Genomic DNA, 18,034 nt, shown 5'->3' with positions numbered 1-18,034 from the left:
TTGCCTCACAGTGGTTTGGTCCATGGGGTGCTTTCAAAACAGGACCTTTCCCCTTTCGAAGGGCAAAGGAAGGTGACGCTACATAAACAGTTGCTATGGAGAAAATTATGTTTCATTACTCTGTACTCTTGATCAGTCACAGTATGAAACACAATTGCACAACTCCCTCTAGAATTTATAAATCAAGAGTTTTAAAAGAGTTTCTTGAAAGAAAAATAGGGCATAAAGATGAGCGTTCAGTGAGAAAACAAAGGTCTTCAATAGTTACAGTGAAACTCCAGTAGACTGTCAAGGCAATTTCAGTCACTTTAAACATCAGACAAAAATTATGAAAATAATGTATTTTTCACGAGTCAGCTATGTTAGAGTCTGGCTTACAATCACTGTTTAAAGTTAAGTTCAAGTTTAATTGGTGGCTGGTGTCATGGTTCTGCCCTCCTGTCCTTTATTTAATCTAGTCTTGTGGCAGAATCATGACAGACCCTTGTTTTGTGTGAAAGCACTGGCCTTGTTTATTTAGACCATGTGCTTTCTGTCTCGTCTCCTGACCCCGCCTACTTGTTTCCCCATTAATCATCCCATCATCATTTGATTCATGTCACCTGTTCCCCCCTTGATTTGCTCCCTTATATAATCCTCTTGTATTCCTTGTCCTGTGCTTGTGCATTTGTTTCCATACCTGTGAGTACTGTGTTCTGCTGTTAAGTCCAGTCTAGTGTTATTCCATATCTAGTGTGAAGTCAAGTTTATGGTTTAGTGTAGTTTTGTATCTTGTCCAGTTTAGTGTACTATCCATCTGTTTATTGTTACCCTGTTTATGTTGTTTTGCCCCCTCGTGGGTTTTGTTTTCTGTTTTTGTTAATTAATAAAAGTCTTCAGTGTACATCCCTCTGTCTGCGTTTGGGTTCGTTCTACAAATCCTAACAGAATGCACAAGCCAATTCAGAACCCAGCAGACAACCCGTGTCGTCCCGCCAGGCGGCAGTCGGCTGACCTTGAACTGTGGTGGCAGTCGACTGCCGCCGACATGAAGATGGGCAAGGCCCCATTTCCTCCTCAGCAGGAGAGGTCCCTGAGGGGGTACGCCCAGGCAGTGGAAGCGAGGAGGGTGTTGTTGCCAGAGACCCTCCTCAACTCCTATTTCATCGCGGGGCTCAACGTCCCTCCTCCCTTGCTTGAACGGGAGGAGCTTATCCGCTGCCCGTTCCATTAGGTGGTGGACAAGTTGTGTCGGGAGGAGCTTCAGGTACCCACCATGGCATCACCATCTGCCACGCTGCCATTTATCCCGGAGGGATGTATCTTGGGAGTGGTGGCGTCTGACGACCCGAGTCTTCCTCCTTCGGCCCCTGAGAGCTCCTCCCCACCCATGTCGCTACGTGGTAAGCGAGAGCAGAGAGTATCGTGGGAGTCACCATCCGAGGGGTCCTCTTCAGAACCTGTTGCTCCCACCACAGCTCTCCCCTCGCCCGCCACGGCATCTGCGCCACGCCCCAGAAAGAAGAGGAGGAGGAGGGGGTTGATTTCTCCGTCAGTGCAGCCCCTGCCGTCTGCGCAGCCACCGCTGCAGCCCCTGCCGTCTGCGCAGCCACCGCTGCAGCCCCTGCCGTCTGCGCAGCCACCGCTGCAGCCCCTGCCGTCTGCGCAGCCACCGCTGCAGCCCCTGCCGTCTGCGCAGCCACCGCTGCAGCCCCTGCCGTCTGCGCAGCCACCGCTGCAGCCCCTGCCGTCTGCGCAGCCACCGCTGCAGCCCCTGCCTTGGTCCCTGTCTCGTCTGCGCTGCCGGACGCAGCGCCCCCTGTCTTGGCCCCTGTCTCGTCTGCGCTGCCGGACGCAGCGCCCCCTGTCTTGGTCCCTGTCTCGTCTGCGCTGCCGGACGCAGCGCCCCCTGTCTTGGTCCCTGTCTCGTCTGCGCTGCCGGACGCAGCGCCCCCTGTCTTGGTCCCTGTCTCGTCTGCGCTGCCGGACGCAGCGCCCCCTGTCACGGTCCCTGTCTCGTCTGCGCTGCCGGACGCAGCGCCCCCCTGTCACGGTCCCTGTCTCGTCTGCGCTGCCGGACGCAGCGCCCCCTGTCACGGTCCCTGTCTCGTCTGCGCTGCCGGACGCAGCGCCCCCTGTCACTGTCTCGTCTCCGCTGCCGGACGCAGCGCCCCCTGTCACTGACACTGTCCCTGTCTCGTCACCGTTGCCGGACGCAGCGCCCCCTGTCACTGTCTCGTCTCCGCTGCCGGACGCAGCGCCCCCTGTCACGGTCCCTGTCTCGTCTCCGCTGCCGGCCGCAGCGCCCCCTGTCTCACCGGCTCCTTCAGTTGCTTTCTCCCCTGCACTGTCATCCAGTTTGTCTGCCTGTTCCCCTGTTACTGTCTCCATGTCCTCCCTGAACTCTCTCCCCTACCCTGTGAGTCCTGGCTCGTCCCCTTCTGCTCCCTCGTCTACCCCTACCACGCCCTGGAATCCTGCCGTGCCTCCGTTTGTACCCCTTACCAAGTCTGCATCCCCCACCAAGCTTGTTCCCTCCAAGATCCCCACCAAGCCTGCCCGGACTCCTCGTCCTAAGCCCTCCACTACCCCTGCACCCAAGACCCCTTGCCCACCCAGCTCCACCCTACCTGGACTTCCTCCCTTTGTGAACTCTGTTTTGCCTCCGCCCCCCCTCCCTTGTTTGTTGTTTTTATTGTGTCACCCCAACCCTTTTGTAGTGTACTCTTGTCTGCCCCTCTGCATGTTTGTCATGTTTTCTTGGTTTTTGTCTGCCTGTCAGTCTGTCTTGTCTCCTGTCTAGTGTTCCCCTGGGGAGCGTCTGGAAGCCGCTCCCTTAGGGGGGGATTCTGTCATGGTTCTGCCCTCCTGTCCTTTATTTAATCTAGTCTTGTGGCAGAATCATGACAGACCCTTGTTTTGTGTGAAAGCACTGGCCTTGTTTATTTAGACCATGTGCTTTCTGTCTCGTCTCCTGACCCCGCCTACTTGTTTCCCCATTAATCATCCCATCATCATTTGATTCATGTCACCTGTTCCCCCCTTGATTTGCTCCCTTATATAATCCTCTTGTATTCCTTGTCCTGTGCTTGTGCATTTGTTTCCATACCTGTGAGTACTGTGTTCTGCTGTTAAGTCCAGTCTAGTGTTATTCCATATTTAGTGTGAAGTCAAGTTTATGGTTTAGTGTAGTTTTGTATCTTGTCCAGTTTAGTGTACTATCCATCTGTTTATTGTTACCCTGTTTATGTTGTTTTGCCCCCTCGTGGGTTTTGTTTTCTGTTTTTGTTAATTAATAAAAGTCTTCAGTGTACATCCCTCTCTCTGCGTTTGGGTTCGTTCTACAAATCCTAACAGCTGGATTGTAAACAGCTTTAAAACATTGCAATGACAATGGTTTAAAAAAAAAATGCATGCATGTAACTAGATTTTCACTAGATGTTGGTACATTCATATATAAATGGTCTTTCACTGGATCACAGGTGTTGTTTTTGTGAGGCTGTCTCACACTCACTGCTCCAATATCCCTTGCAGTGCTACAAAGACTTGGTTAAAATTCCATCATATCACCTGTGAGTAGACACATGCATCAAACAAACCTTTAGCAGTGACGTCAGAATACCACCAGCTGTACAGGTTGAATTCAATAAAAAATCTGTGAGGAACAACAGACAGTGAAAATAATGATTAATAGCAGGAGACAGAAGCTTATTTATACAGAGTCTAAGACAGCAAAGTCTTACATGACAAACTCCACCAGCAGCTTCTGGACGGTCGTGACAAGAGCGAGGAATGGCTGCATTTACAACAACAGTCAAGATAACAGGGCAAGTCACACAGTTGTCAAGTATCAATGACATCCTACTGCTAAGCATAAACAAAAAAAGTATTTTGTAGACAATAAGTCGCTTTGGAGTATAAGTCGCATCAGTCAAAAATGCGTTTTGAAGAGGAAAAAACTTATATAAGTCGCACTGGAATATACGTCGCATTTATTTAGATAAATGATTTCACAAAATCCAAGCCGAAGACCAGACATTTAATCTGGAAAGGCAAGTTATTCAACAATAGCACAGAACAGCAGGCTGAATAGGTGTCTGTACATGTTAAAGTAACAATAACATACAAATAAAGTTTTTTACACCATACACAATAGCATACAGACCATACCTGGGAGGCTGAATGGTGAACGTGATTTCACCAAATAGGAAGTGATCCTGGATCAATACCATTGCTGGTCATGGATCAACATTTATATTAACCAATTAGATTGCAGGATTAGGATTATTGTTTATGTTAGATTTAGGTTTAGGAATGGTTTAGGGTTTTTTAAGAAATACTCCTCAAACTATAATTCCACACTAATTTGAGGGTTTAAAAATGGTTAGGGTTTGAGTTAAAGGTAGGTTGGGGTATCTTTGATTAAAACGTTGATCCAGGATCAACAAAAAATTTTGAACTAGGATTACATCTTACTTGGTGAAATCACGGCGACAAGCCAAATCAAGTTCAAAAATGACTCTCGCGGCTGTAGACGGTAATGGTTTCTCTTGTTTCATATGAAATAATTTTGACAAATAAGTCGCACCTGACTAGAAGTTCCAGGACCTGCCAAACTATGAAAAAAGTACAACTTATAGTCTGGAAAATACGGTAGTCCCTTTATGCAAAGTAGCTCTGAGAATTTCATACAAAGATTTGGAAAAAAACAAGATAATACAATTAACTGGGAATTACATTTAGTCTTAGATATAATGGCAGATTGTGCAGTACTCACATGTATAAGTCTGTGCGCTGTGTCACTGCTCTCACTGTACACTCTACATGTGGCCTGATAGTCATACATGTTAACCCTGCAAGATAATCATAATCCATATCAATGGACAAAATCTTATTTTAATTTTAATTACTTTGGTATTGAACATTTCCAAGTAAATGATTTTCAGTCAAATTTAACCATTAGCAAAACTGCGGCCAAATTAAACAAACCCTTAATGGAAAACAATCTATTTGAGGCTCATCAATCTGGATTTCGAAAATCACATAGCACAGAGACTGCGTTGGTGAAAGACACTAACGACTTACTGATTGCCTTCAACTCCAGCTCCACGTCAATTCTTATTCTCTCGGATCTCACTTTGGCCTTCGACACTATTGACCATGCTCTACTACTCAATCACCTTGAACATGTATTTGGTTTGTCCGAGACTGTTTTTGACTGCGTCAAGTCTTATTTCACTGACCGCAGTCAATTTGTTTTTATAGGTGGTCATAGGTCCAAAGTCGGCTCTGTTCATACTGGTGTTCCACAAGGGTCAGTATTGGGTCCCTTACTTTTTAGTTTGTACATCTATCCACTTGGTCAATTGCTACAATCTCTCAACCTCAATTATCACTTTTATGCTGATGATACACAGATCTATATTCATACCAGACTGGGTCAGCAAGTGAACGTTGTGCATCTATCTAAATGCATTGCTGAGATAAAGACTTGGATATATAATCATTTTCTGTCGCTAAACGTCTCTTAAACAGAAATTATGCTCCTTGGATCTCCACATCAACTGCGAAAGGTTGGGTCTCCTGCTCTGTCTGTTGATGGCGTCACCTTGGAGTTTAAAAACAAATAAAAAAATCTTGGTGTCATATTTGATGCCACCCTGTCATTTGAGCCTTTTGTGCAGAATACAGTTAAGACATAATTTTTTCACCTAAGAAATATAGCTCGGTTACGTCATATGTTGTCTTTCCCGGTTGCTGAGAAGTTGATAGACTCTTTTGTCTTCTCATGCGTTGACTACTGTAATGGTCTTCTAGCTGGGGTATCTGAATCATCCTTGGATAAACTGCAATATCTCCAAAATTCAACTGCTAGGGTCTTGTCTGGGGTCAGGGCTAGGGACCATATAACCCCTGTCTTGGAGTCACTGCACTGGTTACCTGTTAGGTACCGTATTGATTTAAAATCCTTATGTTGGCGTATAAACCTTTGCACAATCTGGCACCTCAGTACCTGACTGATCTATTAATGCCTTACACACCACAACGCAATCTGTGCTCCTCTTAGAGTGGTTTCTTGGTTGTTCCTGAGACACGGCTCCATACTAGGGGTGATTGAGCATTTTCTGTCTATGCTCCCAAGCTCTGGAATTCTCTCCCAGCCGACATCAGAGAAGCAAATTCATTAGTCACTTTTAAATCTCTTCTCAAAACATTCTATTTTTACTTGATTTTAATTATTTTTGTATTTATTTTCTGTAATTTTATTGTGTTATTTCTCTGTTGTTATGATTGTATGTAAAGTGCTTTGAGAAAGCTACTTTTAAAGGGGCTAAACAAAATAAATGTATTATTATTATTATTATTATAATTATTATTGATATTATAAATTGCATTAAACATTGAAACAACTAAAGATTAAAAAAGAAAAACAATTAAATCCAACCGCAACAGATTCTTTTAGCTAACAATTGCATACATTTATCCATAGGTATTTGTACCACAGAATGCTATCTAACACAATAAATCATTTCTAATGTGATATTTTATAAATATGTTGTTGGGTCTTTCACTGAGCTGGTGAAGGCACTGCCTACAAAGAGCACCGGTACGCTTCTACATCCACTTCTACCGGTGCGGTTCACCGCCAAGAGCCTGCATCTTACACCGGGAGCATCAGAGACCATTTTCCAATATAACCTATTGGTTTTATGATTAGTAGACCAATGGGCAAGTTTGGCCAGGATGCTGGGGTACACCCCTACTCTTTTTCAAAAGACATCCTGGAATTTTTAACAACCACAGAGAGTCAGGACCTCGTTTTAACACCTCATTTGAAGGACTTGCCTTATGACAGTATAGTGTCCCTGTTACTATACTGGGGTGTTAAGACCCACACAGACCACAGGGTAAACACCCCCTGCTGGTCTCACTAACACCTCTACCAGCAGCAACCTGGTTTTCCCAGGAGGTCTCCCATCAGGCTCAACCCTACTTGGCTTCAGTCTTGGGCTACAGGGTGATATTGCCTTTGTGTGCACTGTTACTTTGTTTAACACATGTTGTTTTGTTTAAAAACAGATGTTAAAAAAACCTATGAGAGAGTACCAAGTGTATGTATTATAGTTTTAATAAGAGGAGTACAAGATGGGACCAGATCGATTTCCTGCCAAACACATTGTTTTAACAATGCTGAGATGTTCGTTATGAGCAAAAAATTACATGGGAAGGAATCAGCCTCCTCATTTTTTTAAGTCCACTGCACACCACTGGTCTATACCTATTAATATTAGTTGTTCATTTACCATTTACCAAGTAAAAGTGTGTGTGAGCTATCTCTAAGGAATGACCTCACTAATGTAGTGAAGCTAATATATGTGTTTGAGTGTACTATGTGAGTGTGTAAGACCCTTAGCACTGCTGTCCTCTCAGGTCACGTTGCATTTTAAATCTGACCTTACTTTAGTGACTGTATACTTGCCGCTCTTTCTGATGTTCAACCACTGATGTTTGTGCAAGAGACATTCACATGGATGTGTACACGTGTGTCTGTGTACATGTGTGTGTGCATGAGACATTCAGGCGCGTGCGTGTGTGTGCGCATGAGACATTCACGTGCGTGTGTATGTGCAGGACACTTTCACGTGTGTGTGCACTTGCACGTGCACATGCATGTGTGCATGTGTGTGTGCAATTATATTTGCATGTATGTGTGTGTGCAAGAGTGTCTGCATGTGTGTGTATGCATATGTGCATGAAACATTTACTTGTGTGTGTGTGTGTGTGTATATAGGCTCAGTATGTCATTTGCAATGATTATTAAACAGTTAACTTCACACTTAAGTTAAACCATCATGCTTACATGTCATCTCTAACCATATTCTATTGCTTCATGCCTGAACAACACATACATACCTCTTAAATGAACCCATTGCAACAAGTTTGCTCATCACAGCACCCTCAGCTTCCCCAAAGAACACACCTGTCTAAAACAGACACTCTCAATAGAGTGAAGAAACAAGGGAAATATAGTAGACAAACTTTTTAACAGAGGTGTCCAACCCTGCTCGTGAAGAGCTGTCCTGTGGAGCCAATCTTTCTCACATCTGAAGCAGATCAAATCAAAATGTGTGACTTTAATGTGACAGTAGTTGTGTTTGATATGTGTTAAAGGTAAACTCTGACAGGCAGTGACACCTTCAGACGGCAGATTGGACACCCTGACTCAGAGTCCTGCTACGGGTCGGGTACCCCCGGATACCGGTGGATACCCGCATAAAAGTGTCTTAAACGGGTGGATTGTGACATTCCTAAAACTGACATTGACGAGCGGAGCATTTCACCCAAAGTTGAATCTCATTCATCTCTCGACGCTCAGCACCGAGCATGAAAAAAAAATCGCAGAACGCCGGCTTATTTGAAAAACGCAGAGTTTCGATTGGAATCAATTGAAAACATGTGCTGGCCGCAGGCCTAAAAGCTTTGGTGTGCACGCCCTAAATTACCATTACACATGCAACATATGACAGTTGACCCATCACGTCACCACCGCCACAGTGCGCGACCTTTGTTGATTCTTCTCGTAGCCTAGTTGGAGCGAGCGTTGCAAAAGTTGCATAAAGTTTTGCTGTTGATAGCCGGAAGCTGAACGTCTTCTCTTAGAAAGCATTTCGAGACGAGACTTGGAGCTTGTGTAGGTAGGTTGTTTTTTTCTTGGTCTTTTTTATTAATAGGTCTATTTGTGTATAGTTATCATGTTCCATTTGTCCCGATGGTAGGCTACTTGAATTGCGCAAAACAAAGCGCACTTTAGCCTGTTTCATTAGCCCATTCATGACACTGTTGTAATGTTGAGAGAGGTACAAGATAAAAATAAAGCACTTTAATTGGAATGATTTTAGCGCGTGTGATTTATGCGGGTGCGGGTACGGGTAACGGGTCAAATATCAACGGGTCCGGGCGGGTGCGGATTTCATTTTTATATTATCACAGGTGACGGGTCGGATCTGGTGCTGAACTTTGCGGGTACGGGCGAGAGGGGGTCTCCAAAAATGGACCCGTGCAGGACTCTGCCCTGACTACACCAGATAATCACATCTGGTCTAAGTCCGGAGTTTTACTTTATTTGTCTACGTTCTGCTCAGTGAGTATGTGTGACATCATTTTTATCATCAGCACAGTCCACTGAGCTAAGACGCAAGGAAAGAAAATAAGGAAAGGAAACGAGGATGCACAAATAAGAAAACAGAAGCACCCTTTGCTCAACTGTGTGACAGATGAAACCAAATGTAGAAAATTAAGTATATCTGGAAAAAACTAATAATCATAATTTTGGAAAGATAAACATTACAAAGAAGATAAATAATGGCTTTTAGTAAATATCATATTAACAAAATATTACTATAAATGAAAGTATATTGTCAAGATATTTATTAAGAAGTATACAAAAAAGCAAACTGGATAACACGTGAAATAAATATCTCTTACCAAAGACGAATCTTCGGCAATGATAATAAATCCATTGTTGTCTATTAAATAACAGCTGATATCCTGTACACATGAAAAATAAAGCATTTTTTCATCTTATAGTCAAGACAATGGTTTAAACTACAGTTATTTCTTTAGTCATTGTTTTGCTCCATTAATTTTTTTTAAGTCTATGTTGAAGTTTTTAAAATTTTTAATTTTTCATGGTTAAGTCTGTGTACATTTCAGAATTGTCACGTCTAAAATAGAAAACATGAGTATAGACTAATATTTTTTAGATGTCTGGAAACTAATAAATGGTAATAAATTCATTCTCTGAGAATTTAAATTTCAAGTTTTGGCTGCAAATGTTACATCCATAACCCTGGAACTGCTCAAATTTACTAATAAAAAAAGTCTTGGGTTACACGTGAACACTGTAAAATGAGACGCTGCGTCGCCGAAGCTACACTATGGGTATACCTTTTGCTTGATCGCATCTAAAGCAAGTATGTGAAATCAGACCAATGGTGAGAAGGTGTCAAAGGCAGGTGACATAGGAACCGGAAAGCTGGCTTCAGCTTAAATGTGCTGAATCAAGAAGTGATAGAGATACAGGGAGTATAGCAGGGAGATGCAATGTCTCCTCCCCTTCTCAGGGAACCACAGACCTGCCAACCTTTTTTGAGTACAGTAGCATCGGCCGAAAGGACAGAACACGGGTTTTTAACGTATAATTTAACAAATGCACGCACGCACACGCATGCACGCACGCACACACACACACACACACACACACACACACACACACACACACACACACACACACACACACACACACACACACACACCTCTTGGTAACTTTCAAGGTTACATGCTGCACATTGCACTCACTTTTTTCCCATCCTGCCATAATCTGCTTTAAAAATCATTATAAATGTGAATAAAATCATGTTTAACAAAATTTGCCAAACATGGTGATTAATAACATTATTAATGTTAAATACTGTATTCTCCAAAGTTTAGCATGTCTACACAAACACTGTTAAAGGGATATTCCTGTTAAATAGTGGGTGATAGTTCACCCACAAATGACATTCTGTTATTATTTACTCAACCTCATATTATTTTTTTTATGGACATAGGAATCAAATGTAATTTTATTATTATTTTTTATTTTTATTTTATTAAACAAAAGCACCAACATTCAAAATTCTCGTTGGGGAACAAAATATAAATACATACATACAATATTAATGTTTCCAATGTGCAGAAAGAATTTCCTGATAAAGGAACAGCCAGGAATAAAAAAAATAAAAATAAAATAAAAGGGGAAATGCTTAAGTACAGGTCAAAGACAGAAGGCTAGAGAAAGTACAAATAATAATTAGAGCAGTACATAAGGACAGTGGCGTGTTTACCCACCACGCAAACCACGCAATTGCGTAGGGCCACGCGGGCTTGGGGGGCCCCCTACTGGCCACAAGGTGTGCGAAAGTATGTTACGAGCGAGAGATGTGCAAGTATGCACGCAGAATAATATATGCGCGCATCCTCGCGAGGGCACATATAGTATGGGAAGCCGAACTCATCAAAAGAAGGACGAAACTGCGCCACTCGAGTGATCTGCGCTGCGCGAACCAATTATATGCGCAGCTATGGCTTTTAATCAGACCCAAAAGTCGCGTGCACAAAAACCACGCGCGAGCGAGAGATACGAGCGCGCAGAACAATATTCGCGAGTGGACAAGCGTCCTCGCGAGCGCGCAGATGAGCGAACTCTATGGGACAGTGCACCTCTGCACAGCGTGCACAAAAAGCAGCCACACAAGTGCTGGAATGAGCGCTTGCTCGACTCTCTCTGTGATCTCGTAACTGCACAACATTCACTCGATAATCAAGTTTACTTTAAAGACTTTGGGCTTCACACTTGTGATTGGTGGTTTGGTTTGGTTTGATCGGTGACACGCATCTAAACAAACAATTTAAAGTCATTTATAAACCAGACAAAGGAAGGCTTAGAAGACCTCCACTTACAGCAGTGAATATGATATTTACCCAACAGAATAATCATATTGAGCAAATCTGATATTGATGAATCTAAATTGTCCATATAAAAGAGTATGTGTGACAGGTTGATAGTAGGGATATTATCCATCTTAAATGACAGCCAATTATGTATCTCAGACCAGAAGCTGTTACTCAACCTCATATTATTTCTAACCTTAATGATTTCTTCTTTAATGAAACACAGAAGAAATTATTTTGACAAAAAATAGTTGTTTTCCCTGACTAGGAAAAAATACAATGGAGAGCAGTGGGGACCAGATCTGTTTGGTTACCAACACTCCTGTGTTCCACACAATAAAGAAACTCATAAATGTTTGGATGGTCTGTTCTGTTATGTAAACTATGACTGAATAAACATTTTTAAGTTAACTATCCCTTTAAGACAGTATTTTAGAGTTAACACTGCTTTAAATTCAACCATACTGCTGTTTACTGTATGTCTGTCTTTAATTGTAGCTTTGATTACAGTACAGTACCGTACGGCATAGGCACCTATCACGTGGGCGCTCGAGACACAAGATATTCTTCATGTATAAAACTTTATTTGATGTAGTTTGTATCTGACGTTTTATTTTATTGACAATTATCAAGAGCGCGTTATTTCAGAACGCATTTAATCCGCTTCACTTGGATGTCAGGTGGATTCCCTTCACTGAGAGTGAACTTTCTGACTAAAACTGGATGCCCCCCATGGTAAAATCATGGTACTTTTTGTAAGCACTCATTTATAAATGATGCTCATTTACAAATCAGAAATAATGTTAGCGCATCTTGCAGTCAAGTGCACGTTATGAAACGGAGCCCGCGAGACCGTCGACTTCATAGGATTAAGCTAATTCAGTATTTCAACTTTGCACATCCACCCTGACCAGTTTACCTTAGGGGATCAGACGTCTTGACTCTATGTTGAAAAAGATTGTTAGAAACTGCGGGTGGAGGAAGGAGATCAAAGCATGATTTTGTGATTCCGTCGATAGCAGACTCTTTTACTGATTGGCCATACAACTTATCAATCATCTTCACTTTCTATTTTGTGGATGAGCCCAGTGCTATGATTGGACAAATAATTTTTTTTTGCTTGTTTCGAGTACTTCGCGCGGCAGAGACATCACCAGGTTTTGCGTAGTTTAGAGTGACAAATCGTACCACCGTACTTTGAGGTCAAAATGAGTACCTGCTACGCAAAATGCGTACAGGTTGGCAGGTCTGGAACCATGGTTACATGCGTTACCTGAGACGGTCCCTTTTGAGGGAACTAAAACCCATTTTCTATATTACAACAATCAACCAAAACAAAATACATACCTTTTATATTTAAAAGATAATTTTACTGTTGTAGAAATAAGTAGTTCCTTTTCTGTGATTTAAGTACTGCTGAAGAGAGGGCCCTGAACACTTGAGAAAATGATCAAGTTCACAGTACATTATTTTGTCTTAAAGGTCACGTTCTTTCTGATCCCATTTTTTAAAACCCTAGTTAGTGTGTAATGTTGCTATATTAGCTTAAATAATACTTGTAAAATGATAAAGCTCAAAGTTCACTGCCGGGTGATATTTTTTTACAGAATTCGCCTTTCAAAGCCTACAGCGAACGGCCGGTTTGGACTACAGCCCTCTACTTCCTGCTTTAATGACTTCAGTAGAACAGTTTTTTGACTAAACTCCGCCCACAGGAATACGCCAGTCGCCAGCTAAGCTGACGGCAAGCTAAGCTGCTATCGAACGCTATCGAATGACAACACACTTAACAAGCTACACATTTAGAACTCTTTATGCATTTCTGAAGGAGGGACTTCATAGAACAAGCAAGACAAGCAAGCCTGTTTTTAGGACAGTGAAAACAGCGGTATAACAGATAAGTTATTTGTGGGAAAAATGCATGAATGCACGTGTCCTCGCTCATAATAAAACAAGGGCAAGTGGGAGCACACTCTCTGACACTCTCTTTAGACATTATAAACATTTAACTCTTTGTTAAACACACATGAGTGCTTGCTAAGGCACAAAAGCTGAAGCTGGCTTTCCAGACCTGTCTATGACATATCATCTCACCACTGGATTGATGTCACATGTGCTTTAGATGCAAAAGGCGTTCCCATAGCCTAGCTTCAGTGAGGCAGCACAAGTTCCTTTGAATTAGAGAACTAAAACATGTTCAAGGAAACTCACATCATTGTCACAGCTGATGGCACATTTCCCATCCAGTGATGCACACTGCAAGAGAGCAACACTATTCACATACATAATGATTAGCTCAAACATTTGAAATAGATAAAGATTGTGCGTTTGTGTGTTAACCTGTCTGCTGGCCGTCCAGAACTTCCTCTGAAAGAACTCCATTTTCATCTGAATTCCTACAGCTGAAACACAGGAAACCACAACAAGATGCTTTTAATCATTTCTGCAGTATGTCAGCATAGTTTTTTGTAGTATGAACAATTATCATTGAACATTCTGATTTAGCGTCACAATAAAATGTGTACATCATTTGATATGTCTGTTGTGAAGCTTTTCTACTATGGATATTTTGTACAGCTATCACTGCAGCGGCTGGGGAGCAACTGGGGGAGAGTTCTTGCTCCTCAGTCTCTGCCATTTTTCAGATAAAATGATTAGTCTACTAATTATTTCAATAATGTACATGTAATTTTACCAACTGCCAGACCAACAGTTATTGTGTAGTTTATGCTAAGCACCAGCATGCGGTTCATGTGCTTTCTTACTATCAACGCTTCTACTGTGCAACTTGTACCATGTCTACCTGAAATCTGCATTTAATTTCACTTTATTATACTTTTAAATGCAAACTGTCAAAGTAAATAAAGGATGTAAGCTTTTTCAATATTGTAGCGATTCTAGGGGGTTTGAAACAGTATTGTTCAAAACAACAAATTTTGATAATGATGAGTTTTTATTAATAATTATAATTATTAATTTAAGATTTTCTCCACCAGTTGTTTATAACCATTCCAGTCAGGGAATTGTTGATTTAGCTCAAAGGCAAATACATACAATTAATCGGCATTAACTATATATATATTTTGTAAGTTTCATCTGATTTAGCAGAGTAAGTAATAACAATTAATTTTTGTTTTTTTGTTAAATTTAATTTGTCCACTGAATATACAAATAATTAATAAAGATTAATTCTAAGAAACGTTGAGCGTGAGGCAGCAAAATCAAAGCTTAAGTGACTTTTAATTAGGGGTGTAACGGTACGCAAAAATCACGGTTCGGTGCGTACCCCGGTTTTGAAGCCACGGTTCGGTTCATTTTCGGTACAGTAGGGGAAAAATGCAAAAATTAAACTGCAGGTTGTTTACTATAAACTTTTTTACAATTTGTTTACACTTTTTCTAAACACTTTTTATTAAAATATAATATATAAAATATATATAAAATGAAAAAATAATAAATAAAATACTACTGCAAAGTTCTTTTTTACATTATTTTATAACAGTAGGTAACTCTTTTCTTAACCTTCTCTTAAACTTTTTCTACTTAAACCTTGCACTAAACTAACAAATTCAATTCCTGAATACATTTATGAACTATTAGCCTACATTTTTGCCACCAAAAATTTTCTGTTTTGATTTATTTTGGATTGTTTAACTCACAGTATTGAATTGGCTATGTACCATCTCTGTATAAAAATAATATTACTGCTCTATGTGTAACTGCATAGCAAGCAACATGATGATATACTTATTATACACTCATATTGAGATGAGTGAGTTGCATACATAGCCATCTTTGATCTTTTGCACATTTCTCCTAATCTTTGCTTGTGTCGTCAATGTAAGCTGTGACTTTACTAAATAACCCCTCCGCAGCTGAGTAACAGCTGAGTAAGCCCGGGTTACAGCTCTTCTCTGTCCCGACCAGCTGATCGCATTGTGACAATGATATGATTGACGTGAAGTGCAGATGAAAAATCTGATCACGCATTCCTTATTCTCGCTGTCACAGAAAGTGCGTCTCATGATTGCGTAGCAACGAAAGACGTGCATCCTCTCACGCACTTTTGAAAGAACAAAACGCTTTTAGACACGACACGTAAACGTTTACATCAACAATCAAACGAATATACAACCAAGTAAATACAAATCTTTCTGCGGGCCGAATGATGTTATATGTTTGACAAAAGACTTGCGCTGAACACGGAGACTTCCGCCACTTAATATGTTCGTGTGGAAACCCACGTATTATGTTCCGCACAGGCGCACATAAAAGATTGCATTCGGCCTTTTGGTGCACGTGTGCACCGTGCCGATAGCCCTGAACCGAAACGGTCCGATACGAATACACGTACCGTTTTACCCCTAGTGTATATGCAACTTAAATGAAGCTCAGGGGAGCACGTCGACTGACGACGCCACTGGTTTTTGTAAAGAAACCGTAATGTCATACAGAGGTAGTGATAAACACAATGTGCACACATCTTTGTGGTGGTCGATTTTGTGGCGGACTGAGAAATAAATGCATGTATGGGGATGTTTAACATTCCAAGAACGCCTTTACCTGTATGATACCGTTACACCCCTACTTTTAATATATAATCAGAACTCAGAGGCATTCATGGATGAATATATATGTATATTTATTGACTTTACTGGGATTATATAAAACATAAACTAAACAATACTCAAACAAACATTTAACACAAAGAGAGTGAGAGAGGGAGAGTAAGAGTAATGTAGTCATCTGGATAAACCAACATTCACCTTATTTCACAGAGGCACAACTGAAAGGAATCTATATTCTATTGTATATAGAATTGTGAATACTTGCTTGTCTGTGGTGCAAAGCAGGGTCCAAGTGTGTTTGAAGGTCTTACTGTGCATTCACACCCGACACGGAAGAGGTGGCAAAAACGCGCTATTCGCGCGTACTCGGACGCTTAAACAGTTTGAGTTTACCTGCTTCATTCGCACGTGAAGATCTAGTCATTTGAGATATTCACCATAAATTTGCTTCATGGAAGGAGCTTATATAGCTCAAATTGAGTAAACTTACCAGATTGTTCGAACTCCTCACTCTTCCAAACAAGATCCTTTAAATTCCTGTAAAAGTACGAAGATGTCTCGTGTAGTGATGATGATTGTCCTCAATTTTTGTTTTGTTTTTCTGCCTCCGCTCGCTTCCTGTAATCACGTCACTGCTGGAGCAAGCTCCTGATTGGTTAACATGGCATGAAAATCCGGCAAAGTTCAGATTTTTCAACTCACACGGATCAAGCGGCAACGCACAATTCGCGCTTACCGCACCGCAGGGTGCCTATATTTGCGTCTTTGCATTGACTTAACATGTAAATCACTCGTGCTTGCCGCCTCTTCCGCATCTGGTGTGAACACACCAGTCGGCTTTTGATTCCATGCTGGAATACTGGATGAAGCAAGAGTCCAAGTCTGTGTAGGAAATTGTTCTGAGGTGTTCAGATATGAGTTGATCATTTGCTGATTGTTAAATATCCATTTTTGCAATGCACAGGTCCCAAACTCACAAACAAAGGAAATGCCAAGATGGTCACATCCTTCCATGGTGAAATGAAAAGTACCGTCCAGTACGATGGCTCATCTTCGGAACCTTTCCTGATCTGAAGCTGTGTAAAGCAAGGCTTTGTCCTTGCCCCGACAGTCTTTGGCATCTTCTTCTCCCTGCTGCTGCGCCATGCCTTCAGTCAGAAGATGGTGTCTTCATACGCACTAGGAGTGATAGTCAACCTTGCACGTCTCCTGATCAGCTATTTGCTGAGTTGCGGTTCAAACAAAGTGCTGAAAATCCTCCTTTTCGAAATGTATAATGTTTTAAATGGAAGTAAAAATAACACCATGCATTAGGAAAATCAATAATTGCTTTTTTATAGTAGGCTAAATTTTCTATAGACGTGTAAAACCATATTTTGGCAGATTGTTTTTTTACTTGCATTGTTTCACTAGTTTGCCTGCCCATTTAGTCTTAATTATTAATGGTAGCCTAAACGAACTTGGCTTGCTGTTCTCGAAGGCAGCTCGAATCTTGGTCCCCAAGTCCAAGTAATAAAACAGGTAAAAATGCAGTGAAGGAGGAGAGATGCCAGAAGAATTGTGGCTGGGCGCAGAGATTCCCGTTTACCATATGATTTTAATGATGATTGACAGAGGACTGTTTAGGTTGCTTTTAAACATACGTTAAAAGTGTAGCCGTTAAAATATTATTAATAGTTTATTTTGATCATGGTGCCATGATCGCTGTATAATTCTGAAGTTGTTTAAAAGAAGAATAAAATAATTACTTTTCAGTCATTTGCGATGTCACACAGTTGAAAGTCTCTGCGTATTTACATGATTTGCGAGGTACTTTTGCAAATGATTCATGTTTTAGAAGTAGCCCTACTGTATGGTCAAACTCTAATGACAGCAATGTGATTGCTGATGCGCTGGCAGAGAGAGAGGCCGAGAAAAAGAGAGAGCACGGCTCTGTACAAAAGGAGAAATGATTGCTTATTTTAAGTCGGCTTTTAAAGTACAAAATACTCAAT

The 18,034-nt window shown here is 41.4% G+C and overlaps 1 protein-coding gene across 1 annotated transcript in view; it reads right to left on the bottom strand.

Annotated features, from left to right (window-relative positions):
- Positions 1 to 18,034, bottom strand: part of cacna2d3a (calcium channel, voltage-dependent, alpha 2/delta subunit 3a) — a 129,173-nt gene that overhangs the window by 9,621 nt on the left and 101,518 nt on the right. The window contains exons 27-33 of the mRNA XM_065247772.1: positions 13,813 to 13,874; positions 13,684 to 13,728; positions 9,466 to 9,528; positions 7,894 to 7,964; positions 4,757 to 4,832; positions 3,723 to 3,775; positions 3,579 to 3,634 (exon numbers count right to left, since the gene is read on the bottom strand). Of these exons, the coding sequence (XP_065103844.1) occupies positions 3,579 to 3,634; positions 3,723 to 3,775; positions 4,757 to 4,832; positions 7,894 to 7,964; positions 9,466 to 9,528; positions 13,684 to 13,728; positions 13,813 to 13,874 (426 nt within the window). The remainder of the gene's footprint in view (positions 1 to 3,578; positions 3,635 to 3,722; positions 3,776 to 4,756; positions 4,833 to 7,893; positions 7,965 to 9,465; positions 9,529 to 13,683; positions 13,729 to 13,812; positions 13,875 to 18,034) is intronic.

Source organism: Paramisgurnus dabryanus, chromosome 11 (genome assembly GCF_030506205.2).
Source record: "Paramisgurnus dabryanus chromosome 11, PD_genome_1.1, whole genome shotgun sequence".
Taxonomy (NCBI): Eukaryota; Metazoa; Chordata; class Actinopteri; order Cypriniformes; family Cobitidae; genus Paramisgurnus; species Paramisgurnus dabryanus.
The sequence above is the reverse complement of the archived record's forward strand: the minus strand, read 5'-3'. Positions and strand labels throughout refer to the sequence as shown.